Genomic DNA, 27,798 nt, shown 5'->3' on the forward strand with positions numbered 1-27,798 from the left:
CATGCACCGGGAGCCCGACATGGGATTCGATCCCGGGTCTCCAGGATCGTGCCCTGGGCCAAAGGCAGGCGCCAAACCGCTGCGCCACCCAGGGATCCCTTTTTTAAGATATTTTTAAATGCTGGTTCAATTTTAAAAATAGTTATAGGCTTATTTATAGCTGTTCTATTTTTGTTCAGTCAAAGTGTATTAATTATGTCAATTTGTAATGAATGTTTTACTGCCTCTTCAGCTGCAAATATTTTGAGAGCATGAAAATAATGGAAAATATACAAGAATTACTTCTCAAAGTTTTATTTTACATTTTATTTTATGTCCCTTATCAGGTACTCAAAAGTGTGACAACTTTGCTGAAAAAAGGCCCCTCCTTGGTGTTTGTAAGAGCACTGGATCTTCTGGGTAAGGAAATTAAATATGTCTTTGAACCACTATTAAAAATTTGTATTGTTATTTCAGAGGGTGAATTTTGGTATCTTAAAATCTTTGTTACCATAAGACAATGCTCTTACAAGAGAGAAGATAAAGGATTTAAAAACATATTTAGGGTTTCCTGTGGCTGTGGCCTTGTTATTTCTCTGTTTACTGTTTTCTCATATGCAAGGTAGTAGCAGAGACAAAAGAAAACAAGCAGTAGATCAGAACTCAGTCTTGAAATGAAAGATTAGCATTATTAAGAAAAGTATTTTTTAGTTTACGTGTTATTATAGTAACTTTTATGATGGCTTTCTACAATAGAGACTAGATTAAAATCTGGGGAGCCTTGAATCTGTTTTGAGTGTTGAATGTGCTACCCTACCACCACACAGATCCTTTTGGAAAGGATGACAGAATTTATTATTTGAGTAAATTCTCTGTTGAATCATTGACTAACCATTAAGCTACATAGACATAGGGCAACCCCCAGGAAACCAGGCTTTAAAAAACCAAGTTAAAGAAAAGTAAAACTGAGCAGAGCCATTAGTAACTGCACATTGTAGAGGAAGACAGATTTCAGAGTTCTTATGCCGTATCATATTTATATAATTTTAATGTCAAGTATTCAACATAAAATTATGACACATTCCAAAAAACAAGAAAATGTGGTACATAGAGAAGAAAGAGGAGGCAGTAGAAACTGTTTTGATAGTCTCTGGATGTTAAATTTTACAGACAAGGATTTTAAAATATGTCCTAAGAAGTAGATGAGTCGTGTTTCTAAAATTAAAGTGTGATAACAATGGCTTAACAAATGGAGGACCTCATTAAGGAGTTGGAAATAATAGAAAACCTAATGGAAATTCTAGAGTTGAAAAGATGCAAAATGTGAAATGATAAAAGTAAAGTGATAATATCACTTGAGGGGCTCAATACCATGGCCAAACCAGCATGAGAGTTAGGGAACTGATGTGTTGACAGAGGTGCTGAACAAGAAGGGAGCCACAAGGAGGATAACCTGCTATAGTAAAGGGAAATTTTGTTGACCTTAGTTTTCCTGATGTTCAACCTTCTGTAATTCAAGTGTGTGTAGACCTGTGGAAACCCCATGAAAAGATATGTGAGTGGAAGGCATTCACCTACTTGCTGAGTTGGGTTTGCAGTGTTTGAAAGGTTTTCCATTCCTTATCAACCTTGCTAACTGTATAAGTAAGGGGATTGTTTTTGTTTTTACAAGATTCATTTATTGAGGTATTTCCTTATAAAAAGGTAAAAAGGAAGGGTAGGGTGATTATATGTAGTTCATGATGAGATCATTTATTGGGGGATGAATTTAAAGTTTGGGGTCATATTCATCAAGATTCTCGAGAAAATCAGTATGATGCGGGATATTTATGTGTATAGGTGTATGGAGAGAAAGAGAAAGAGAGGTGTTGAGATTGAGTTTTAAGAAATTGGCTCACATGACTGAACACTGGCAAGTCCAAAATCTAGACACTGAGGGAAGAGTTGCAATTATAACCCAAAGATGGAATTCTCTCTTCCTCCAAGGAGGTCAGTTTTTTTTCCTGTTAAGGCTTTCAACTGATTGAATGAAGTACACTCACATTATGAAGCATAATCTGCTTAACTCAAACTTTACTGATTTAAATATTAATCTTATGTAGAAGCTACTTTCTCGGAAACATCTAGAATAACATTTGACCAAATCTGGTTATTGTGGCCTAGCCCTATTGACACTAAAATTAGTCACCACAGGGGCAATGAATTTAGTCCTAATTAAAATAGTATTTGCCTATTTAAAATAAAGGTCTATTGTAGATATTTATTTTCTCCTCATTTCTGCTTCTTAAATTATTTCATAGTAGAGAAATCATTCTAGTAAGAGATTACTATATGTTGGTATCATTTACTGGATTGTTTTAAGACTGGTTATTGATGAATACATGCAAAGATACTTTTGAATTAATAAGTTCATAAGTCATTTCGTGTACTGTAACTTCTAGCATGATGTATCCTGTTATTATTGGATATAAGCTCTCTCTTGCTGCATGCTCTTTTTTCTCTTTTGTTTTATACCTTTCTAACGGAAGACGATGGCAGGAAATACTCATTTTGTTTTCACCTATTTATTGGCTAATCTGATTACCATAAGCAATTGTTGTGTGTAGCATTTTTGTCAGAATGTTTGTAGTTTGAAGAAGGACATTTTCATGTAGGATTGTGTTACATTTCTTTTTTTAAATTTTAAAAAAATTTATTTATTCTCTGAGAGACAGAGACATAAGCAGAGAGAGAAGCAGGCTCCATGCAGGGAGCCTGATGTGCGACTCAGTCCTGGGACTCCAGGATTACGCCCTGGGCCGAAGGCTGGCGCTCAACCACTGAGCCACCCGGGCGTCCCTGTGTTACATTTCTTGCAAGTTCACGATTGTTGGTGAAAAGAATTTTCTCTAATCTGAGCTAGTGCTTTGTGAATATGAATGTATGTATTTTAAGAGTTCTACTAAGTGGGCAGTAGGTTACCAGTTGGTGATGTTGAATAGACTAGACATTTTTTTAATAATTCCAAAGTTGAATATAATAACAGAGAAATCTAGTTATAGGTTAGTTCTTTTAGAATCTGTTTCCCAGATTCTGGGATTTTTTAAAAAAAAGTTATAACCCGAATTTTTTTATGAGGCATATGCTTGTTGACTGTGCTAATATAGCACTGGGGAATGGAAAGCAAATGTTGAATGCCTACTATGTATCATGTCTGTGAGATATTTTCCATTATGTAACATCATTTAATTTAAAAAACAAGCCCCTGAGGGAGATTGTATTATCCTCATTATATCTGAAGAAACTGAAACTGAATGAGGTTCAATCACAGTTAGTTGTGGACACAGGCCTTTGCCCATTTGCCAGGTCTGTACATGGAACAGCCTTTGCATTCAGGGTACTCTAATATCTTGTTCACATATTAAACTTACTTTTCTGTTTTATGACCATTGTTTTTAGTGTTAATAGAGAACTATTTTAAAATTGAGCCAATAAGTTGTACTTACACACTTATTTATTTTTAAAAAGATTTTATTTATTTATTCATGGGAGACACAGAAAGAGAGAGAGAGAGGAGAGAGAGAGAGAGAGAGAGAGAGAGAGAGAGAGAAACAGACAGACAGGCAGAGGCTGAGGCTGAGGGAGAAGCAGGTTCCATACAAGGAGCCCAATGTGGGACCCGATCCCCAGACTCCAGGGCGGAATGCAGTCGCTCAACTGCTGAGCCACTCAGGCATCCCCTTACACGCTATTTAAACAGTAACTTCTTAGGAGACTTTTTGTTATGTGCATATTTTGGTCTCAGCATTTCTGTAGAAGTGGAATATGCTTTTGTTGTTGATTTTACTTTTATGGTTTTAAACAGTGTGATGCATTCTGTTACTCAACTACTCAGTTGGGATTTTTCAGAGTATAAAGGGACCTCCCTGATTTGTTTTTTTCTTCGTTTTAACACATTTGTTTATAGTAAATGCAAAGGGAATCTTCTTTGCATGATAGCAGTGATATACAAAGGACATGGACATTGGAAATAGAAGTAGCTAATTTAAGAAACACTTAAATTGAGGATCCCTGGGTGGCTCAGTGGTTTAGCGCCTGCCTTTGGCCCAGGGCGTGATCCTGGAGTCCCGGGATCAAGTCCCACGTCAGGCTCCCAGCATAGAGCCTGCTTCTCCCTCCTCCTGTGTCTCTGCCTCTCTCTCTCTCTCTATGTCTATCATAAATAAATAAATAAATAAATAAATAAATAAATAAATAAATCTTAAAAAAAAACACTTAAATTGTTTTTTTTTGTTGTTGTTGTTGTTGTTTTTATTATGCACTACATTATTGCATAACCTTCTAGAACGGGTAGAGAAGTATAAATGAGTTATTTTTTATCAGTCAAGAAAATGCTATTTTAATCAATGTTCTCTAAGCCCTTTGACACATAGTAATGATTAACTCCAGAGAGGCCCTATCTCTTTCTATCAAACTCTACGAGTAGAAATAATGGGCAACCCATTTCTTCTTGTCTCTGTCAGTGAACCTATAGATAAGTGCAGTGGCTGTGCTGGGAATGAACAAGCACACAGTCATGACACCCATCTTGGGCAGAATCTTGAACCATACTGTGCTGCGGTTGCCAAGGTTAAGAAACCCTCTTACTTAATGAAGTGCAATGCCAACTTTTGCTGAGAATAAAGTAATTTCAAGATAGGACAGGTTCCCTACTAATATTCAAATAAATATCTGTTATCAACCTAAATTCACCTTGAAAAAGACAGCGTAAGTTTAACAGCTAAATAATAATAAAGTCTTGATTTAAAAATGAAGGGACTAGGGACACCTGGGTGGCTCAGCGGTTGAGCACCTGCCTTCGGCACCTGGTGTGATCCTGGAGACTCAGGATTGAGTCCCACATTGGGCTCCCTGCATGGAGCCTGCTTCTCCCTCTGCCTGTGTCTCTGCCTCTCTCTGTGTGTCTCCCATGAATAAATAAATAAAATCTTTAAAAAAAATAAAAATTAAGGACTAGTCATCAAATATAATAGTTCACACTATTAATTTTTAGCAGCTTTGTTGCAGACTGCCAAAGAGCCATCTTGGATTGGCTGAATTCCATGGGACTGATATTTAGGTGGAGGTCAAGCACAGTTTCAGTGTCCTGAGGTGTTACTGATGAGACTTTATTTCAAGTTGTGTATAAAGTAGATAAAAGTTTTGTTAATTAAAACTAGAAGTGAGGGATCCCTGGGTGGCGCAGCGGTTTGGCGCCTGCCTTTGGCCCAGGGCGCGATCCTGGAGACCCGGGATCGAATCCCACGTCAGGCTCCCGGTGCATGGAGCCTGCTTCTCCCTCTGCCTACGTCTCTGTCTCTCTCTCTCTTCTCTCTCTCTCTGTGACTATCATAAATAAAAAAAAAAAAAAAAAAAAAAAAAAAAACTAGAAGTGAGATTGCTTGGGACAATAGGTATGCCATGTTTCTTTTTTGTCATGCAGTGTCATGGATGATGTTGTATATGATAGCATGTATTTTGAGCTTTGACTAATTTTCATCCTGTTGTGTTCATGAGGTCTGATGAAATCACGTTTTGGGCTGGTATTACTTCTCCAGACGCAAACGAGATTTATGTTATTCTTCCAGTCTTTGGTGCTTTAATACATGGGCTTTCCAAACAGTTCCTTGGCCTTCTTTCAAGGACCAAGTCTTTCACTTGCCCATCTCTGGTATTTTTTCACTCTTGTGGGTGTTCTGCATTTTCTTCTGGCTCTCTGCATGGCTCTGTGGCTCTCTTTATTGCCTTCAAAGAGTGGGCTTTTACATCTTTGACATACATACCATTTATCAGAGCTGCCACATTGGCATAGAGGTTTTTAATGCAATGGATCAGCATAATAGGGTATTCAAAATCATGGATTATCCATGGACCTCTGGACTTTCATATTATCTAGAGTACACCCTGTTCATCTGATTTTGGGTATAATGAAATCTTAAAAAAAATAAATGACATTACTGTTACTACTTAAGTACTTTTTCTTATGTGGCTTAGAGATATACTTTATATACCTTGAAGTGTTACACTGCCTTTAGTAACAAAAGTCACTAACAGGAATGTTAATTATGCAACATTTACCAGATTGATTTACTCACTTAAAACAAATTTTTAATTTGTCTATGGGGGAAGGCAGAGAGCCAGAATATTACACACTTGAGTCACACTTACAAAGTTTCAAAACACATGCTGGATAGATCTGTAAACTGAGACATATATTATGTAATATTTTAACCATAGGAAGTTTTTAAAATGTGTTTATGTAAAAAAATATCTGAACTATGTACACTCCTATGTGGTGTGTTGTAAGGTCATATTTATAGGCATAGCTGTATATTTCCTTGTGATCCTGGAATTGGTACAAATTTCAAATAGCCCACCAAAATGGTTGTATGTATGTGACCAAATCAAAGGAATGTTTGCTTAAGTAAGAACTTCCTTACTTGCTATTAGATGCTGTATGTATCCCTGAAAACATATTTGTTAAGATCCTGGCTAGAAACAGGTAAATATTCAAATTAATTTGAGGAAAGTTAAAATGAAATGTGGGGGAACTGAGACCTTTACGATTTCTAGGCAAGGGGAGAGAGCGAGCCATTAGCAGAACCTGCAAAGGGAGCCTGATCAAGAGGGTCACTTACAGAAACTCTGGTGGAAGGATTTGGCTTACCTGTAATAATTTGATAGCAGAGCAGTCAGGAGTATTCCAACCATACTCTTTCTCTAGATGGCTCCTTCAGGCTGAACCCAGCCAGAAGCCAAAGGCTAAGTTCTGAAGGTTGAGAGAGCCCATTGAAGCAATCTATATGGTTTGGGCCAGTCTCCTAAAAGGCAGGGAGCAAGGAGCAGACAATACAGAGTGTATTTGGAAGAGCAGCATACTTCTGTTCAGTAGAATTTCACATAGAACAGAGTTTATGGGGAAAACAAATATGGAAGAAATTTATGATGTGTTGTAATCAGAGCAATAATCCTGATTAAAAGTTAGGACTTAAAAAAAAGATTTTTATTTATTTCAGAGACAGAGAGATAGCACAAACATGAGCTGGGGTGGGGGAGGCAGAGAGAGAAAAAGATTCCGCTTTGAGAGGGAGCCTAATACAGGGCTTGATCCCAGACCCTGGGATCATGACCTGAGCTGAAGACAGACACTTAACTGACTGAGCCACCAGGTGCCCCAGAAATTAGGTCTTTTAAAAATAATTGTTAATACTAAAAAAAGGAAGGAATTATGCAACATTCCTAAAAAGGAAGGTGAAGGTACTTTGTTGGAATGGGGGTGTAAGGAAGACTTGAGAAAGTTGTTAGGGAGAAAAGAGCAAAATGGACAAAGACCATATAGAAACAAGTTCTAAGTACATTGTAGCCTGAGCACATCGTCAAATTAAGCCACAAAGAACTTGATTCCTCCTGGTTTTCTGCATTCAGTTGAGCTAGTGTACTTTGTATTCAATTGCTGTTATGTTTTAGCACAAAAAATTAAAATGCTGTCAATTTTATTGACACAGCTTCCTTGATATATTGACATTACTCCACATTTAGAATCACAAATTGTAGCAAAAAACCTGTGTACACACTTTTAATGACTTTATTGAAGTATAATTGACATAAACTATATTTAAAGTGTACGATTTTATATTTGACATATGTATACACCTGTGAAACTATCACCACAAACAAGATAAGGAACATATTTATCACTTCCAAAAGATCCCTTGAGTCCCTTCCCTACCAGCTCCTTTTCCTCAGATGACTACTGATCTACTTTCTTTTTTTTTTTTTTACTTTCTATCACAATAGGTTAGTTTGCATTTTCTAGAGTTTTATATAGATGGAATCATACAGCATCTTTGGTCAGGCTTCTATTATATTGCATATTTCTTTTGAGATTTATCCATGTCGTTGCATTTATGAATAGTTCATTCATTTTGTTCATTCATTTTTATTGCTGACTAGTATCATATCATGAATATTGATTATCTACTCACCTGTTGGATATTTCAATTGTTTCTAGGTTTTGGCTTTTACAAATAGTGCTGCTATGAACATAATTTTAAAGTATTTGTATAAACATATACTTTCTTTTCTTTTGGACCAGTACTCAATACCTATGAGTAGAGTGGCTGAATCATATGGTAGGAGTATGTTTTTCAAAGCGGTTGTCCTATTTTTACAATCCTACCAGCAGTGTATGAGATTTTGAGTTCTGCTTCCTTACCAACATTTGGTTTTATTGTCTTTTTATTTTTAGACACTCCAGGAAATTTTGGCTATTCTAAGTTACTTCTAAGACTAAGTAGGGAAAGGGGCAGAGGGGGAGAGAGACATAGAATCTCAAGCAGAATACACAATGAGCATGGAGTTTAATGCGGGGCTTGATCTCAGGACCCTGAGATCATGACCTAAGCTGAAATCAAGAGTTGGATGCTTACACACTGAGCCACTCAGGTGCCCCCGCACATTAACAATTTGAAAAAAATTCTCAATTTTCAATTTAGTTAACTCTTCTTTCATATCTTATTATTTGACCATTCTGAATTTGTGACTTACTGATTTATAGTGTTGTTTCAAATCTGTAATTGCTTATCCTATTGTACAAATACAAAAATTTGTATCGCAAATCTGTAATTGCGAAATAAACATTATTGTATTGTAAGCAATAAGCAGTATTGACTTACTATATATAATGGTTCTTGAAAAGCCATATGTTACACCTTTCTTTTTCTTCTTGGTATAGTGGAACTTTCACACAACACATAGTAATTAAATATAAATTAAGAGTAATATTTTTTAGAGATTTATTTATTTATTTATTCATGAGAGACATAGAGAGGCAGAGACTTAGGGAAAGGGAGAAGCAGGCTCCCTGTGGGACTCAATCTCAGGACCCTGGGACTATGACCTGAGCTAAAAGCAGAGGCTCAACCACTGAGCCACCCAGGTGCTCCAAGTGTAATATTTGTACATGTGTTTTCAAGTGAAGCTACCACTGTAGCTTAATCAAAACAATAGTTTCTAGTCAGAATATTGTATCAAATAACTTTGAAACATACACTACTATCAGTTATTACAGTAATGTCTTTCATTGAATGAAACTTCCCAGTCACATCTCTCAATGTTCTTGTGTAGGGCCTTCCTACTTGAATCTTTTTTTTTTCTTTCCATTCAAGCTTTTATTTAAATTCCAGTTAGCTCACATATAGTATAGTATTAGCTTCAAGGGTGAAGCTTAGTGATTCATCAGTTGCTCATTACATCACCCAGTGCTTATTACATCAATGCCCATCATCCAGTTACCTCACCCCCCCCCACCTCCTCTCCAGCAACCCTCAGTTTGTTCCCTGTATTTAAGAGTCTCTTATGGTTTTCATTCCTCTCTGCCTTTATCTTATTTGATTTTTCCTTCCCTTCCCCTATGTTCATCTGTTTTGTTTCTTAAAATCCACATATTAGTGAAATCATATGGCATTTGCCTTTCTCTGAGGGACTTACTTCATTTAGCATAATATGCTCTCATTCCATCCACCTCATTGCAAATGGCAAGATTTCATTCTTTTCACTTGAATATAAGCTTGTTTGTGGGACTTGCGTTAATTACTCTATCAGGAAACATACCACAATCACATGCCTGATAGATATTCATCTTCTGGGTCCCCTATGTTAAGTCACCATCAGCAACATTATATGAGGGCGAAAGTCCACATAGAAAGAGATGCTTAACCATCCTCACTTTCCCAACTGAGTCCAACATGCAGCCAATTCAGAAGGTGGAATATGAGCCCAGGAAAGAATAGCAAAGCCACCACCTACCCAATCCACAGAATCATGGGAAATAAAGCAGTTATTGGTCAAAAGCAGTATGATTTCTGGTGGTTTGTCAGGCAGCCATAGGTACATGAACCATATTAATCATCTATGTATATCCCTAGTGAGAAGGATGATGTGATGGCACCTTCTTAACTTTTGTCTGTTTACAGCCACTGCTTCCATATGTTTGAGTATAATATTTTCTCCCTCCTTCCTTCCTTCCTTCCTTCCTTCCTTCCTTCCTTCCTTCCCTCTCTCTCTCTCTCTCTCTTTTTTTCTTTCCTTAAATAGAATTTATGGTGGCGACAACTATGTATGTGTGAGATCTACCTGGTTGGGCCAGCTGGGCTCGCATAGTTGGCTTAATAAACACATCCCTGGGGCCTATTCTCTGCGGCTGGAAGTGCTAACACTGGCGGTTCAGTGTAGATTCCGGTTCCCAGTTTCATGGTGCCCTTGGCTGCGTTCTTTTCAGTTTGGCCTCCATTTTCCACCGATGTTTCTTACACTGCTTCCAGGTCAGTTCAGCCTTTGCTTGCCGGCTCTCAGACTCCAGATCCTCCCAGTTGTCATTGCCCCATAGGTTTCAGTATCAGCTGGGCACCAGTCTCCTGTGGTACCAGCACTGTTGTCACCAGGTTCTAGGCCACCCCAGTTATACTCACTATTTAGACATGTGCTCTCAGCAGGTGACTCTGGGGGACTTGGTTCCTGCCAGCCATGCTGGTGTGGAAACACTCTTGATTTTAGCTTTTATTTTGTCCTCATCAGTTTTTCTGTGCTGTAATTTTATTTTAATGTGTGATTTGAGAGCAAGGGATTTGTGAATCTAAAAAGGTTGAAAAATTGGTGAGGAGAATGGTGTAGATAAAAGAGAAGCACAGGAAAAGCTTAAATCATTAAGCAAAAGATGGCTTTTCTTGCAAAAAGGATTAAAAATGGAAATATAATTTTTAAAAGGGTATTTTTAAAAAGATTTTATTTATTTATTTATTCATGAGAGACACACAGAGAGAGGCAGAGACATAGACAGAGGAAGAAGCAGGCTCTCCCTGGAGAGTCTGATGTGGGACTTGATCCCAGGACCCTGGGATCACTTCCTGAGCCAAAGGCAGATGCTCAACCACTGAGCCACCCAGGTGCCCCCTAAAAGGGGTATTTTCTTGAGAGTTAGCTAATGATTGACTTGGCTATATATTCTAAGATATTACATCATGCCGTGAGAAGTAGTCCTGATACTTGAGAAACAAAATGTATGTGATATATTAAATGGAGACAAACTGTGGGAAGTCAGTCAGTCAAGCTTCCACTTTGGGTGGTGTGTTTTTTTTTTTTTTTTTTTCTTAACACAGATTCCTCTTTTATGGCTATGTCAAGCTTTAAAAAAATTTTTAGTATCATTATATGAGGAAAAAGATAATTCTCACCAAACATAACTGATTTTGATATTGAATGTCCACCTGAAAGTAGATCACCTGAAAGGAGATTATTCACTTTCAAAGAAATGACTTTCTGATACCCTTCTTTGTCAACAACCTACTTATATATAAGTCTTTCTATTTTGACTAGTATGATAACCTTTCATTATTTCATAATTAAAGTATAATCTCTATTTACTTTCAGAGTAATGTTTATCAGGTAAACCCATTTTTAGTATTTGATTAATATCTTTTCCTGTCTCTGTGAAAATATGTATTGGAAGAAAACTCATAATAGCTTTTCCCATTAAAAGTAATGGGATTTATTTTCCATTTAATCCCTTTTCATTTAGTTGTAGAGTTTTCAGGAACAAATTAAAGTCACTAAGTGAGGCATGCAGGCTTGGGTAGTTATCTTGTACTCATAGTTTTCTATTTTGTGGGATTTGGGGGGGATATTTTCATTATTATATAATCCTGTTTTTTTCTTTTAGTAGTTTAGTGTGAATGTTATTATTCCTTTTTTTATTCATGATAAACTCAATATGTTTTTTTCTGGGGCAGCTTTAAACAATCAGTGTTTTAAAAATTTTTTAAATATTTATTTATTTAAGAGAGACACAGAAAGACAGGCAGAGACATAGGCAGAGGGAGAAGCAGGCTCCTTGAGGGGAGCCCTTTGTGGGATTCGATCCTGATACTTGGGGACCACACCTAGCCGAAGGCAGATGCTCAACCACTGAGCCACCCAGGCACCCCTAACAATCAGTTTTATAGAGATTAAGGGTTGTGATTGGAGGGGTCAGGTGCTTTATCTGATTTCCTAGTGGGAGTGTGTCTTTTTCTGTAGATAAGGTGTACTATAGGGATTCTTTAATAAATGGTACCTTGAGGCTATGGCTTCAGTCCTCCTGGTTTTCTGACAAGACCTTTACCTTCAGCTGCTTTCTTCCATCTTTCCTTTCCCATTAAGTTCCTGAGGACACATACCATATCTGTTGTGATTCCTCTCTGATGCTTTCTTTCTGGCTGGCATCTCTGGTCCTGCACTTGTTCTCAGCCCTCTTTTTTTGATTTATTAGTTGTCAACACTTTGATCCCACTGATCTGAGACCTGTTTTTAGCAATTCCCCACTTAAATGAGACTCATTGTATCTGGGAGTAAATCCTAGGTGATTTTATCTATGCTCTGCCACTTATAGGGCCATTGCTCTCTCTACTTGTTTTTCAAGTAATCCGTGCTCAGTTCTAGCCAGTTCAGAAGGCTCTGCCAATTTAGAATATTTCTGATTCCCCTATGTAAATGTTATTTAAATTTGTTGGTTTTTCTCTTCTTAATTATGCTATAGTGCAATTTAGGGGCAATTTCATTTGCTTTGCTTGTTGAGATATATGTAGATATGTGTATCTATATATGTTTTAAAGATTTATTTATTCATGAGAGACACAGAGAGGCAGAGACACAGGCAGAGGGAGAAGCAGGCTCCCTGTGGGGAGCCTGATGGCGGGACTCCATCCTGGAACCCCAGGGTCACGCCCTGAGCTGAAGGCAGATTCTGCTCAACCACTGAGCCACCCAGGCAGGCATCCTTGATATATATTATTATTTTTTTATATATTATTTTTTAAAGGTATTTGGAGATTTGAGAGTTAGATGGCCATATATACACATGCAAATACATTTGTAAAAATATTTGAGTTGTATTGTTCTTATCTGTACCTTGGTCGTTTTGCCTTTTGTTAATATTTTATGCTATGTTTTCATTTAACAATGATTATTAGTGCTATCTCATGCACATTATCTCATTGTGTACATATTCCACTAATATACATATTTTAGGGACTGCTGGGTGGCTCAGTGGTTGGCTCAGGTCATGATCCTGGGGTCCTGGGATCGAGGCCCACATTAGGCTCCCTGCAGAGAGCCTGCTTCTCCCTCTGCCCATGTCTCTGCCTCTCTCTGTGTGTCTCTCACGAATAAATAAATAAAATCTCTTTAAAAATACATATTTTAAAATATTGGTCATAAATAAAAAGATAGGCCATCATGTGCTTTCACCAAATGTAAGGATCTCATGTTTAGCTTTGTAAGATTTTGTGTCAGAGAATGATGGTAAGGCAAAGAAGAAAGGATTTGTGAAAAGTTTGTTTCCTATACTATCTGATTCTAAACTTGAGAACAAAAATTAGCCACAAATTTTATCAAAATGGGACCATCTCACCTGCCATTTTACTACAGTGTATGTTTCATGTAGCAGTGCTGCAGAGAGGTAGATTTTCCAAGAGCTGTGTTTAATTCTTGTCATGTGGGTCTCCTTGATCTTAATAAAAGTCCTTGGAGCACGAACCCTTACCAGGTTTTGAGCCTTTATTCAGAAAGTGAATATTGAAATCCCATCATTACAAGTGGTTGAAAGAATGTTCTCTTTTCTTAGATGTGTTTTATGTGTTACTACTTTACTTTAGGATCTGTATACTTAAGTATTTGCTCACTAGAAATTCTCTTGTGCTATTCAAGCAGATTTGGCTCTGAGCAATTTAAACATGGTTGGTGCCAATTGAAATGCTAATATTGTGGATATATTATGTTAAAATATATTAAAATTAATTTCACCTGTTTATTTATACTTTTGTTTAATGTAGCTACTAGAAAATTTAATGTTACATATGTAGCTCATTTTATCTTTTTATTGAATTGTATTGCTCTCACCTTATTTTGGGCTACAGGTATACATTTGGATTTCTGATGACCTCTTTGTGGAAAACCATTATTACAGTTTCTTGTTACATGTACAGATCTATAGATTCATCTCTCCTGAGCTGTTAGCCGGGAATATTTACAGAGTTCCTGGAAATGTAGTGTAAGGAAAGATTGCCAGAGGATAGTAGTCTATAATGTGTAGTTGAAGAAAGAAGCCTTCAGGCAAACCTTGACTATGATATTCTGGATGACATTGAGCCTTCAGTGGCAGCATTTTTAATGTGAATCTAACAAGAACTTTACCTATTGTGATATTTATGTTTAATGGATCTGGTTTTCATTTTCTTTCCGTAAGCATTTATGCTAAGGTTGGTGCTGTTATATTCACTGATACTCTAAGAATTCATGTTAAGAAGTGTAGAATATTGAAAACAACAAAGGTTTTGGAGTCATACAGATTTGAATTTAGCTGCATAAACTAGTAAATTATTCACAATTCTCAGGCTCAATTTCTTATTTGTTAAGTGGTGCTGATATGCAACTACTGTGCTTGGTTCCTGTGAGGATTAAATGAGATCATGTTTTCAAGAATTTAGTATAGTGGCAGGTTCATATTAGGTGTACCTTTGGTTCAGAAAGATATGAAGGATAGCCAAGGAATACTCTACCAGGAATTTCTTTTCATATATACATATATACGAAGAACAGATGTATGTATGTATGAATGCATGGATGTATATATGTAGTGTTTTGGGGAAGCTTTGCTTGTGTGACTACTGGAGAAATGAGACTCTGCCCAGTTTATCCAGTTCTTGTGCTACAGGTTTGTCAGTCTCATGTCAGTCCAGTACTGTATATCTCTGATGAACAGGAGCCACTTACTTTCATTGGAAAATGGTTATTTGTTTATATTCCCCAAAGAAACTCATGCTATGTTTATATCTTTATGTCTTTATAAGGTAAAACTGAAATACAACAAATCACATATTTAAAGTGTATTGTATGATAAATTTTGACATATGTATGCACCCATGAAACCAGTACTCCAAAGTAATGAGCATATCCATCACCCACAGTAATTTTCTTATGCCCTTTTATAATGCATCTTTGCTGCCCCTCCCAGTAGGAAGGGAGTTGAAGAAGTACATTTTAATGTAATAAGTCTCTGAGTATCATTGGGGTCTTTTTGGGGGAGATACTTTGCTGTCATGTAGTTTTGGATGACTTTAGTATATAGCTAAAAACATAAAGGTAGGAGTTTTTAATTCAAAGTTGTTTTTTCTTCTGCTCTACATTTGAAACCAAAGGCCTTTTAAAAGAAAAGCTTTCCATCTAGGACAAGTTCATAAAACTACTAAAGGCCTTGCAGTTTCTCTGTGTAATCATTTCAAAACAAAATTTTTTCAGCCACCAAAAGGATGCAGTCTTGACATATAAATAGAAAACAGATTGAGTTTTTGGCTGATATTGCTATACTGGTTTAAATGTTGGTTCGGTCAGCTTCAGGCTTAGATTACAAGATTTGCAAATTAAAGGAAAACCAAAAGAGAAAGAACATCTGCATAGATTCTGACTTTGTGGAATTCCATTAGGGCATGCTTAGTCTCTTTCTGGTGGAACAGGGCATGTGCACAGTGAATAAGCCCTATCAAGAGATCACTGTTCTGTTGTGCTTGTCCTAAAGACTAAATTGATGATGAAAATTGAGTAATTCATTATGAAGAACCACGACAGTTTCCAAATCAAGTATTATTCCATAATTTTGGAGAAAAAATTTTGTTGATGTAGCTATATGGTATTTAGCTAAAATAAAATCCCTTTAAATGTCACTGGTTGTGTTTCTTGATGATTTTCTTGAATCCAAGTGTTGGGATTTGAGAAAGATAATTTGTATTAACTAAGACTTAAATGTGTTTTAATCAAGAGCTATGTTGATGTGATCGACAATAAATCACTATACACTTCAGTGAGATGTGAGGCATCTTTATTTGCTTCTGGGTAAATCGTATCTTGTGTGTGTATGATTTAAAAATGCTTACCATAAAAATGTTTGCTATAGATTACTTATGCTGCTATTTTCAAAGAAATGCTTCATTTTAATGTTTTTTCCCCTTTTATTCTAAAAGGGAACATTATATTCTTTTTTTTTAAAGATTTATTTATTTTAGAGAGAGAGCATGAGGGTGGTAAGGGACAGAGGGAGAGGGAGAGAATCCCCCAGCAGACTTCCTGTTGTGCATGGAGCCCAACGAGGGTCTCCATCTCACAACCCATGAGATCATGACCTGAGCCAAAACCAAGAGTCAGACTTGCCTGAGCCATCCAGGTACCTCTATATTCTTTTAATATTGTTTCAGTTACTCTTGCAATATCTGGGAAATCAATAGTAATCCAGGGCAATAGTTTTGAACTGAGGGGAGAAAGAGGTGGTGATTTTGATTCCTGGACACATGGCAGTGCCTGGGGACATTTTTGATTATTACACCTTGAGGTGGGGAGGAGCTAGTTGTATATAGGTGGTAGAGTCAAGGATGCTGCTAAACATCCTATTATGTAGAGATCAGCCCCTGACAATAAGGAATTATTCAGCCTTTGTCAATAAATAGGGCCAAGGTTGAGAAACTTGCTTCTAAGGAGACAAAAATCTACACACCAATTGAGCTGGCATTGTAGCATAGAAAGAAAATAAGTAAAGTGTAAAGTATAGTGATAAGAGATATGTAAAAAATACTGGATCATGTGGTTAGATAATGTTGGACAGGGCAGTGTTATGTGTTCTTGATGGACATTTAGGTAATTTGATGCTTGGCCTATAGTGAATAGAGGTGAACATTTGTGTCTACCGTATATACATTATTTGCTGTACATTTCTGTTTGGCATATGTACCTAGGAGTTGGATTGCTAAATCAAAAGTTAGGCTTTAAAATCCTGGGTTTCATATTCTGTGCAAGAGTGTACAGAATGCCACAGTTTTCTTATTTATAAGTGTAAAGCTGTTAGTCGTAACTCAGGATACTTTGAAGGGGATTTAAAAACGTGGGGGAAAAAAACTCCTTTTGGATTAATACTTTGCTGAAAAACTTGAAAAAAATTACAAACGACCTGAAATATTGTTTTATAAATAGATTATTCTTATTTAAAAATAAGCTTTCTGGCCTCATTAAAGTGGTTGTCACAATCGGTATAACATCCCAGAGGCAAGATTTAGTTGTTTTTGTTGTTTTAAAGTCTTTTCAGTGTATTATATTTTAATGTTAACTGATTTTATCCTTTGTTAGACACAATTGTTATAACAAGTGGCTTTTCTTGGCATTCAAGTGACTTTATTAACATTTTGTTTCCCAGACACACTAAAAAAGGCCCAGGCAGTTAGTGTGAGATAACTGGCTTACTCATTAGTGCCTCCTGCTTGGGTGTGGGTGCTTGTGCTTGTGGAGAGGGGTGCAGATAGAGATGCCCCACGAGAGCCAGGACTTTTGAGTGCCCCTTTGGAGTTATTATTAATACTTCTGAAACCTGGAAGTGCTGTAAGTGGTATAAATATTGGTGTATTTAAATTCTATCACTTACTCAAAGGTTAACAGTTACTGTTTGTCCCTGTGGAAACAATGAAATATAATGAATTTGTGTGTTGTAAAATCACATTTCCTATTTTGTCTTAAACCTTGTTTTCTTAGAATCTTTTTCATTTTGTTGAAACATTTCAAGAGCACATTCTGAATGCATCTGCTTGTCAATTTGTCCATGCACCTTTCTCAAACAAGGAAATAGAAGTGAAGTTTCTGACGACCGGAGAGCTTGATCAAAAAAGCTGTAGTGCATACTTCTGCTAGTCACTTGTCAAACGAAGCAGTGCTATAGGAAAGATGGTAATGCGCCCCTCCACTCTTACAGACTGGACTGCTGCGTTTGGGGCCGCTTTAAATTATTAAACACTAAACGCTGTAATGTTAATTAGAAGAGGAACAAACTCTACAAAGATAAATATGTTTTCAATATGATTCTTAGGGAGGGTACAGTAGAAACCAGTGAATAGAGAGGAAATTTATTTCTGGCAGGACTCTAGACATGGAACTGTGGCTGAACTTTTTACCCTAATTACCTCCTGCTAATGCCTGCAGCGGTCTGGAATCAAAGTGGTGCTTCAGGCCCTGGAAATTCTCTGATGTGGCAAACGTTTGTTGTGTGAGGAGGGTTTCTTAAGAAAAAGCAGAATATTGTGACAGGATTTTAAAAAAATTTCTCAGTTACCACCCACCTCACTTGTTGCCTACAAAAATAGAGTAATTGTTTGCATCTGTGTGTGCTTTTTTTCCCTCTAAGAAATAACTGTTATAAATCAATGTGACATAGATCCAGTGAACTGAGGCTTGCCCGAGGTAGGCTTTTTTTTTTTTTTAAGTTTCTCCTTTATTTTAAAATCTAGGTTCAAATGTAAAGAAGTTATTATTTTTTAGAAGTTACTTTTGATAAGTGAGAAAAAACATTCTGCCCATTTCTTAGGAGAATTTGGATCTTGAACTATGCTTTTCAAAATGAATTCTAACCACTTTCGTACCATCGAACTGATAACTATTAAATTGCTTAATCCTGGAAGTCAAATGGGAATTTCCAGTTTCCCTTTTTAACTTTCCATCTGACTGGGACTAGAACCTTTGAGACATTTCTTTTTATTTTTTTCTGAACCTTTACATCATTCCATTTATCTGTCATACAATTTCTGGCTTCTTGTACATATTTTTGAAGTGAAAAGAGTAAGTTTTGTGAAAACCACCTGCTTTTCATCCTTTGCTTTTAAAATCAGTGTTTCTATACTATATATAGGATAAATACACTGACCTTGCATTTTATATGTTCTGAGACAATCCAGATTTCAATTATGAACATCTGTGCTAACTTGTATCTCCAGCTCCAGCCCTTTACTAATCTAAAATACCTTGTAGATAATTCTTGAAAAACACTAATTGCACTGTTATTTTATAATGCAAATAAATTCAGGGTTTTACTTGAGTAGAAATTTATTTTGGCCATCTTTTAGTTAGATATTGTATAGAAATAGCTTTAATTTATAAAGGTGGTATGCTACTAGTTTTCTTGATCCTGGGCAATAAAGATAATTTTTATTCCTCATAATCTAAAATTTCTTATAAGGCTGTGTCGCAGATTCACCTCTTGCTGTGGTTAAGCTGTGGTTACAGTTGCTCCAGTATAGCCTTAGTATTTTGCATATTGTATAGCTTTGCACTGCATCTGTTACCATTCATATAGTTTTATTTGTGAATTGTGAATGAGGGTTAGTTTTTTGGATTACGAGTTTCAAAAGTACGTTGCAAATAATTTATTTTTACTTTGCTCAGTACATGTTTGTAAAGACTTTTTAATTAGTGGAAGGCAATTATACATTTTCACTTTATTATATTGTTTTGAAAGTATGATTAACCACATTGGATATAATGTTATATTTCACAACTTTTGCTTTGTTGTTTGATTCCTCTTGATTCTCCCCATTCCACCTATCTTTGTAAAGACAGTCAAGTAAGAAAAACATTTTTCTTCTAACTATACTATAAAAGTAATCTTTTACTTTTAATCTTTTACATAATAAAACTATGAAAACTGGAAGACCATTTATGTTTTAACCATGTCTGTATCTTTAGGCATTTAGTGTTGTTGCAAATTAATTTATACTTAATTATAAAGTAACTCTGCATATTATTATGAGACATATTTAAAGTCTCATCTGCTTTTTACCTAAATCTGATACCTCAGGAAAAAGAAATGACAACGATGTGGCTTTATTACATACTATGGAATATAAAAACATTTAGTAAAACTGAGTATAAATATTCCGTCCAACTTTCAAACACATTCTGTGGAAAAAAAAACAAAACAACAAACACATTCTGTGGTGTACAAATAATGATTTTCTTGAACTTTGGTAAGTCAAATTAGATTAGATTTAGAACATATTTAGTTTTCCTCTAAAAAATAAAAATGCTCAGATTTTTGTTATCATTTTAAGTATTGAGAAGGGAAAACACGGAAGTAATAGATTTTACACATATTCTTTTCTAAAACATGTCAGTACATTTTCATATTCTTTGATTTTTGAGAAGTAGATTTCATATAATCTATTAACTTTAGTTTTCCTACATTTCTCAAGATGTCTCAAATTATGTGATTTGTTGGCTTCCTGGACATGTTTAATATGTTGGTTTGTATTGATTCCATGCACATTGATAAAGTCTTAGGGTAACCAAAGCATAATAAAAGCAGATATGCTTTTACACAGTGTAGTGTATTTGGCCTCTGTGCTGGGTTGGCAGAAGCTAGTGTAATTAACATCTTTTTGTGAATTGAGCCAGACTTTACTGCTCTTATTTCAAGTATCCCATGTTTCTCAGTTAAGCTGTGGTTATACATATCTGTTGATATGCCACATGATTCTGTATATACTTTGTTTATCATAACAGATAAGCAGTTGTAATTTAACTTGCTTATTAGGGAGATAAATTCAAGCAAGATTTTGCTTTGTTTTGTTGGAGCATTATTGCCTCTATCCTAAACAAGACATTTTCCTTGATACAGTCTTTAGTTACTACTCAAAGTTTCATTATAATATTATGACTCAGAATTAACTGTATATGTTTTTCAGGGAACTCATTTATGATGTATTTCTTAATTGTTAAATAAAAATTTAATTTTTAACTTTTTTTTTTTTTTTTTTTTTCTTCTGTGTCCTTTCATCAATGGTTTCCTTTAATTTAGAGGAAAATGTCTATGGGAAGGAAAGAAATAGGGAGTTACAATTAAAGTTTCTAATAGACTCATAAATTAATATACCTTCCAAATTTATAAAATAGTAAACAATTTGTTAATATTTCTGCTATTATCAATAAAAATCATTTTTACATAAGTAATTACAAAGTGAGATTTTAATATCCTGAGCTATTAATTTCAAGAATAGTGTATAAGTTACCATATAATTATGATAAATTATAATATTTACTATGTGAATACCGGAGGGTTAAATTTGTTTTCTTTTTGGGTTTTTGGAAGCATACTGATGAAAGCAAGATTGCAGCTTTCAATCTTTGTTATCTTTGTTCTCTTCTTTGTCTATAAGTCACTTTTCTAATCAACCAGTAAATGAATATCAGCACCCCATAATGTTAAATACTTTATATTTGAAATCTTTGCTGTTGATAGCAACATTTCCCATGTTATTTTTATTGCTCAATATACTAAAAATTGTTTTTGAAGAATGAAATAAATGCTTAAAGAAAACTTTCCTCTATAAAATTTTACCTACATCACTTGATCATCATAATGGTTAAAGTTAAATAATACATGTAATGTCTTTATAACAATAGCTGGTATTTATCAAATGCACAGTAATCAGAATTATAAAGCTGCCACAGACATGGTACTCACTGTTAGAAAAGTAAGATTCACAAAAGGTAGAATGTCAAACATTTTCATATCTTTATTTTAGAAATGGAATTTTGCCAGGTATCTCTCTTGATTTATTTAGTCTTTAATTTTTTAAAAAAATAGACTTTATTTTTAGAACAGTTTTAGGTTCACAGCAAATTTTAGTTGAGGGTAGGTATAGAGATTTCTCATATACACCCTTCCCGTATATGCATAACTTCCCCATTATCAACACCCCACTGGAGTGGTACATTTGTTTCACTTGATGAACCAACATTGACACATCATAATTACCTAAAGTCCATAGTTTTTATTATTTTTATTATTTTATTTTTATTTTTATTTTTATTTTTTATAACCACACCCAACTGGCTTGTTTTATTGGAGAAGGACATGTGGAGTTAACATGAGGACAATTGGGACCTGAGGTCAGGGAAGAACAGCACCCCCTCCCCATACATGCCCACTGCCCCAAATAAAAAAATAACCAACTATGGGAGAGCAGCTGAGACAGTGGCTGAAGTTGGGGAAGGGAACAGGGAACCTGGGGGGTGGCAGAAGAGACCATGCATGTGCTGGGAAGGCCCAGAGGCAGTGGTGGTGCGAGTAACATGAGTACAAGTCTCTGTGTCTTCCACATAGGTCTATATAAATATATAGAGAGAAGTTGTTCACTTTCCCCTGCTCTCCCCTCTGCTCTGTGCAGCTTGCAACGGTCCCAGCTCCTCTTTCCACATGAGGGCGAAGGGAAGGAGACGATGAGCAAGTCATCACCGAATTGCAATCAGACCCACATCCATCAGCTTCTGGATCTTCTGTGTTATTACAGGATTCTTTAAGTGTTCGCTGAGTGCCTGAGGGTCCTTCTGCATCTGCTCCAGGATAAGCCGCATTGCCGGGTCACTCATTATCTGCTGCACCTCAGGGTCAGCCATGGCCTGTCGCTTCATGTCTTCGGGGCTATCTTGGCAGTTGTACTGGGCCATTGTACAGTGCTGGTAACCGTCTGCCACTTCCTTACAGTTGGAGTCCAGATCTGACGCCTTCTGGTAGACATCCATGGCTTTCGTGTAGTCCTTCATTGCCTCCAGGGCAGCTGCTTTCCGGGTGTACCCCTTGAAGAAGGCCGGCTCTAGCTGGATACATTCCTCATAGTCCTTGAGCGCCAGCTGAAACTCCAGGAGTTTGGTATAGCAGGCAGCTCGATTGCTGTACAATTTGGCATCTTTTGGATTCCGTTTGATGGCTTCTGTATAATGCTTCATGGCCTGGGGATAGTCCCCTTTCTGAAAACATTCATTGCCTTTGTTCTTCTCCTCCAAGGCCAGATCTGGGTTTATGTAAGCCAGCCGCTCTTGCTCCTTCAGAATTTTCTCTGCCTGTTGGCATTTCTTGAGCACATCTGGGGTCCGGTGCTCTGCCAAAGACTTGTTATAGAAATGGATGGCATCCTTGTACTTTTCTTCCTTGAAGTAGGAGTTGCCAATTTGAGCATAAGCTTTGGCAGTCTGTCAATAGTCTTCTCGGTTTTCTCGCCTCACTTCGATGGCCTTCTCACAAAGCTCCCAGCATTTACTGTAGTCGCCCTTCTCGAAGTACATGGCTGCTTGATTGGTCATGTAAGTCATGTTGGTGGGGTTCAGGTCCTTGGCTCTGTCATAGTGCTTCAAGGCTGTGTCAAAGTCTTTCTTCTTGTAGGCTTCGTTCCCCAGCTCTTTCTCTTTCAGCACCTGCTTCTTATTCTCTAGAAGATATTCTTCCATTGGCTCTGGCTTGGTGTCCTTCTTGGGAGGAGGAGTTGGGGGAGGTGTTCCAACTTCCTCCTCATCCATACTACCCAGATCCACACCCGGCAGGACGCTCAGAGTAGTCAGGATCCAGGGATCTTGCAGTTTCGTGCCCAAGTCAGATGGCTTGTTTCGTAGTTGCTCTATCAGCTCCTGGTAGGTAGGATCAGTGAGCAGTGTCCCTGTCCTGGGATTACTCTCCAATTCTGGCACAGATTGGGCATGTTGAAAGGGTTCATGAATTTCTGTTCTGCCAACTGAGCCTCCATATTCTGTAAGCCCTCTTTGAGCTGAGGATTGATTATTTGCTTGTTTTAAACCGTCTTCGTAGGTTCACTTGGCTTCTTGAAATCGGTTTAAGAACTCAAGGGCTGTAGCCTTCCTCGAATAGCCCTTGCCCCAGTCGAGCTTTAAGTCCACAGTTTTGCAGCTATCCTCATAAGCCTTCTGGTAGTTCTCTTTCTTGGCGTACGCTGCGGAGCAATTGCTATAGAGCACATGGTTCTGGGGATCTAACTTAATGGCCTCAGAGTAGCACTGCAGTGTGTCATCGATGTTGCCCGCACTCAGAGCCCTATTGCCCTTCTCTTTCAGCTCATTTACTTGCTCCATAGTCCACCGGAACCCTGTTGAATCGACTCTGTCTGCTCCGCATTCTCAACCCTAAAGTCCATAGCTTTTACATTTAGGTTTTACTTCTGGTGTTATACATTCTGTGAGCTTGGACAAATGTATAATGAAATATGCCATTATAGTATCATATAGAATAGTTAATTGATAATAAGTAGTTAACATTGATTAGTTTTCTTAATTCCTAATTGATTCTTTTAATAAATAGTACTGTGTTCAAAATACAACAATAAGCAAGATATAGTCTCTGTGAAACTTACAGTTCTTTTGCATGAAAGGGCTGATATGTCTGTGAAATATACAGATAACATTAACTTTGTTTAGTGCCTTTGTTTGTATTCCTTCATTAAGAATTTTTAAATATTGGGGATCCCTAGGTGGCTCAGCGGTTTGGCACCTGCCTTTGGCCCCGGGTGCGATCCTGGAATCCTGGGATCAAGTCCCGCATGGGGCTCCCTGCATGGAGTCTGCTTCTCCCTCTCTCTCTCTCTCTCTCTCTATGTCTGTCATGAATGAATAAATACAATCTTTGAAAAAAAAAAGAATTTTTAAATATCTCCAAATGATTAAAAAAAACCATGGAAAATATTCTGGGAGAATTAGTAGACAGTTACTTTCCTTGTTTGTTAGAATAACTAATTGTATGTTTTAAATTCTGTTCCTGTTGTCCTTGGAAATGTGGCATTAATGTTATTTATAAATATCTCACATGTATATTGTAAATAATTATATATCATTTTTAGAGTTTCTATAATGGTAATAGCTTTGAAAAAAAATGTTTCCAGGGCACCTGGGTAGCTCAGTCGGTTAAGTGTCATGACTCTTCCGGTCATGATCTTGCAGTTGTGGGGTCAAGCCCCACATTGGGCTCTGTGCTCAGTACAGAGTTGGCTTCAGATTCTCTCTTTCTCTCCCTTTCACTTGCTGTCTCTCAAATAAATAAAATCTTAAAAAACAACAACAACAACAACAAAAAACGTTTCCTATGTGTTAGGGTTTTAGTTATAATCTTTACATAGTTAAATACTATTTCATGTTAGGTTAGGTTATATAGGAAAGTAATTAAAATATGTTTCACTTGAAAAAAATGTTTCACTTGTACCTAATTAGTCTAAACCGGTTGAGAAGTTTTAAAATGTTCTAATTCTTACTGATATTGTTGAGTTATGTGTTGAGGGGCAGATCCCTAGATTTTAAATTTAGGGAAGATTTTTTACAGGTTTACAAACTTATACTTTGTGTTTGAGACTTGATAATTTTTTGGAGACTTGGAGGATTTTGCTCTATTTTCAAATGATTGCAGTAACCTTGTTTTCCTTTTATTTAGTCAAAATCTTACCTTTTTTTAGCAGATGTGAGGAAAACCGAAGTGTTTAGATTTAGATGGTAAAACTCTTTATTAGTAGATGTATGTAATAAATGGATGTAGCAAAGATGGCTAACTAGCTATTCTAAACATTCATAACTTTAAGTCCTTTCATATTTAGTGGGTTACCACACCTATTTTATTTAAATTTAGGTTAGTTAACATACAGTGTAATACTCGTTTTGGTGTGCAATAAAATAATTTAACATTTCCATACAGCACCTGGTGCTCATCACAAGTGCACTCTTTAATTTCCATCACCTATTTACTTCACTAGAACTTTAATCCAATCTGTTTGGAATTGTCTTAGATTCTTTTGCCTCTACCTCTAAACTTACCTATGCCTATATTACAAAGGAATATCTTATTACATCTCTGTAATGTATCTGATCACTATAATTTATTTATTCAGGGGAGATGACTAGCAAACCTATGTTCTTTCTTGAATATGTTAATATTTTAGAAAGTTACCATTCAAATATGTGTTTCAAAGTACAAAAATTTTCAAAATATATGAAGCAATAATACAGCTGAAAGGGAAATAGAGAAATCAACTATTAAAATTAGAGATTAACACTCCTCTATTGGTAACTGATGTAACAAATAGGAAATCAGTAAGGATGTGGAAGACATAAACTGTAGTATCAGTATGACTGAACTAATATTATAGAATACTATATCCACACCTTTAAGTGCACATAGAACATTTACCAAGACTGATTATATGCTGGATTATAAAGCAAGGCTGTGTTTTAGAACACAGTTGTCTTTTTTTTTGTTTTTTACCATGCAGAACTCTAAAATTTATTCACTTTATTTATATATTTAACAGTTCTAAAGTATTTACTTCTTTCTTTGACAAAAAATGAAAAACATAGGAGCACTCACTGACTCCTCGTTAGGAGAAAAGGGTTATTATATGTACAGCTATGGAGAGTTAATGGTTCCTCCTTTGCATACAAAGAAAAATATTAATAAAAAAGTGCTTCAATGATCAAAAAGGGCTAAAAGCTGCAATTAAATTAGAAATCAACAAAAAACATTTCTTCGGAAAATTTGCACAATGTTTAGAAATTGAACTGCAGATCAAGCATAATCATGAAAAAGTAAAACCAATTTTGAACTGAGTGATTAAAGGAACATAGGATGTCAAAAATTTAGGATGTAACTAAAGCATGGTTAGGTGGATATTTATAGCACTAAATGCTCACATTTGGAAAGAAGAAAGGTCTAAAACCTTTCACCTTAAGAATCTAAAAAAGAAGAGCAAATTTATCTGAAGTAAGTTAAAAGGAGGAAAATAATAAAAATAATAAATGGAAACCAGGGAAAGAAAGTGGACAAACAACAGAGAAAATCAATTAAGCCAAAATCTAGTTCTTTGAAAGCATTAATTGATAACACTTTAGTGAGACAGATAGGACAAACAGAACACACAAATTGCCAATATCAAGAATGTATGAAGGGGCATTACTACAGATCTTGTGGTCATTATAGGATAATGAACAATACTATGAACAACTTTATCGTTAAAAACTTATGTGAATTGGATGAATGGAGAACTTAAGTTAGTTAAAAGTCATTGATAAGTGAAAAACAATCAGTAGAATAATGTTGCTATGGTGCAGTTGATAAGTGTATATTTTACAATTATTTTTTTAATTTTTATTTATTTATGATAGTCACACACAGAGAGAGAGAGAGAGAGGGAGGCAGAGACACAGGCAGAGGGAGAAGCAGGCTCCATGCACCGGGAGCTGGACGTGGGATTCGATCCCAGGTCTCCAGGATTGCGCCTGGGCCAAAGGCAGGTGCCAAACCGCTGCGCCACCCAGGGATCCCTACAGTTATTTTTTATATATTTTTAAGGATTTTATTTATTCATGAGAGACAGAGAGAGAGAGAGAGAGAGAGAGAGAGAGAGGCAGAGAGACACTGGCATAGGGAGAAGCAGGCTCCATACGGGGAGCCTGACGTGGGACTCAATCCCGGGTCTCCAGGATCAGGTCCTGGGCTGAAGGTGGCGCTAAACCGATGAGCCACCCAGACTCAAACCAGGAATACAAGAACTCAGGAAAGACAGGGTAAAATAATAGAAGGGGAAGAAATAGAGGGGAAAAAACCCTACAAATTTATCACAGGATTGATGGAGAAATTCGAAGGTACAGAAGGGAGAATAGATAGAAAACTAAATAAAATGGGAACTTTGCAAAATAGAAAATGAGAACATTTACATAGTTCCCAAATAAGAGAAGCAAAGTAATACAGTGAGGAAATGTTAAATATCAGAATGGTGAATATATCATTGTACAGTTCCTATATTTCAGGAACTCAGGCTCACCTCAAGTTCCCCCAGAATGATTGAAACAAATAATATAAGACCCTTGCAAAATACTGTGTAAAGCAGCTTAATTACATTAGAATATAAAACTAATAGATCAGGTGTCAGTAAAGTTTTTTGTTTTGTTTTGTTTTTTTTACCATATACAAAATGTTTTTAGCTTAGTGGATTAGGATTATGTGGTCTCTGACAACTACTGAACTCAGCCTTAGAAAATTAAAATAAATAAATAAGTAAATAAATAAATGGGTGTAGCTGTGTTCCAGTGAAACTAGCAGTAGGAATTGGATTTGGGACATAGTTTGTTGACCTCCCCTAC

At 36.3% G+C, this 27,798-nt stretch overlaps 1 protein-coding gene and 2 pseudogenes across 11 annotated transcripts in view; 1 reads left to right on the top strand and 2 right to left on the bottom strand.

Moving 5' to 3' along the window:
* Window positions 1-27,798, top strand: part of BCAS3 (BCAS3 microtubule associated cell migration factor) — a 591,271-nt gene that overhangs the window by 88,856 nt on the left and 474,617 nt on the right. For all 11 annotated transcript variants that reach the window (XR_013354264.1, XR_013354262.1, XR_013354263.1 and 8 more), the window contains exon 7: window positions 327-399. Coding sequence is in view for 8 of the 11 variants with exons in the window: in XM_077852358.1 (XP_077708484.1) it covers window positions 327-399 (73 nt within the window). In the remaining 3 variants the exon portion in view is untranslated. The remainder of the gene's footprint in view (window positions 1-326; window positions 400-27,798) is intronic.
* LOC144285328 (NADH dehydrogenase [ubiquinone] 1 alpha subcomplex subunit 1 pseudogene) lies at window positions 4,358-6,708 on the bottom strand (annotated as a pseudogene).
* On the bottom strand, window positions 22,084-23,754 carry LOC144286193 (stress-induced-phosphoprotein 1 pseudogene; annotated as a pseudogene).

Source organism: Canis aureus, chromosome 16, assembly GCF_053574225.1.
Source record: "Canis aureus isolate CA01 chromosome 16, VMU_Caureus_v.1.0, whole genome shotgun sequence".
Lineage (NCBI taxonomy): Eukaryota > Metazoa > Chordata > Mammalia > Carnivora > Canidae > Canis > Canis aureus.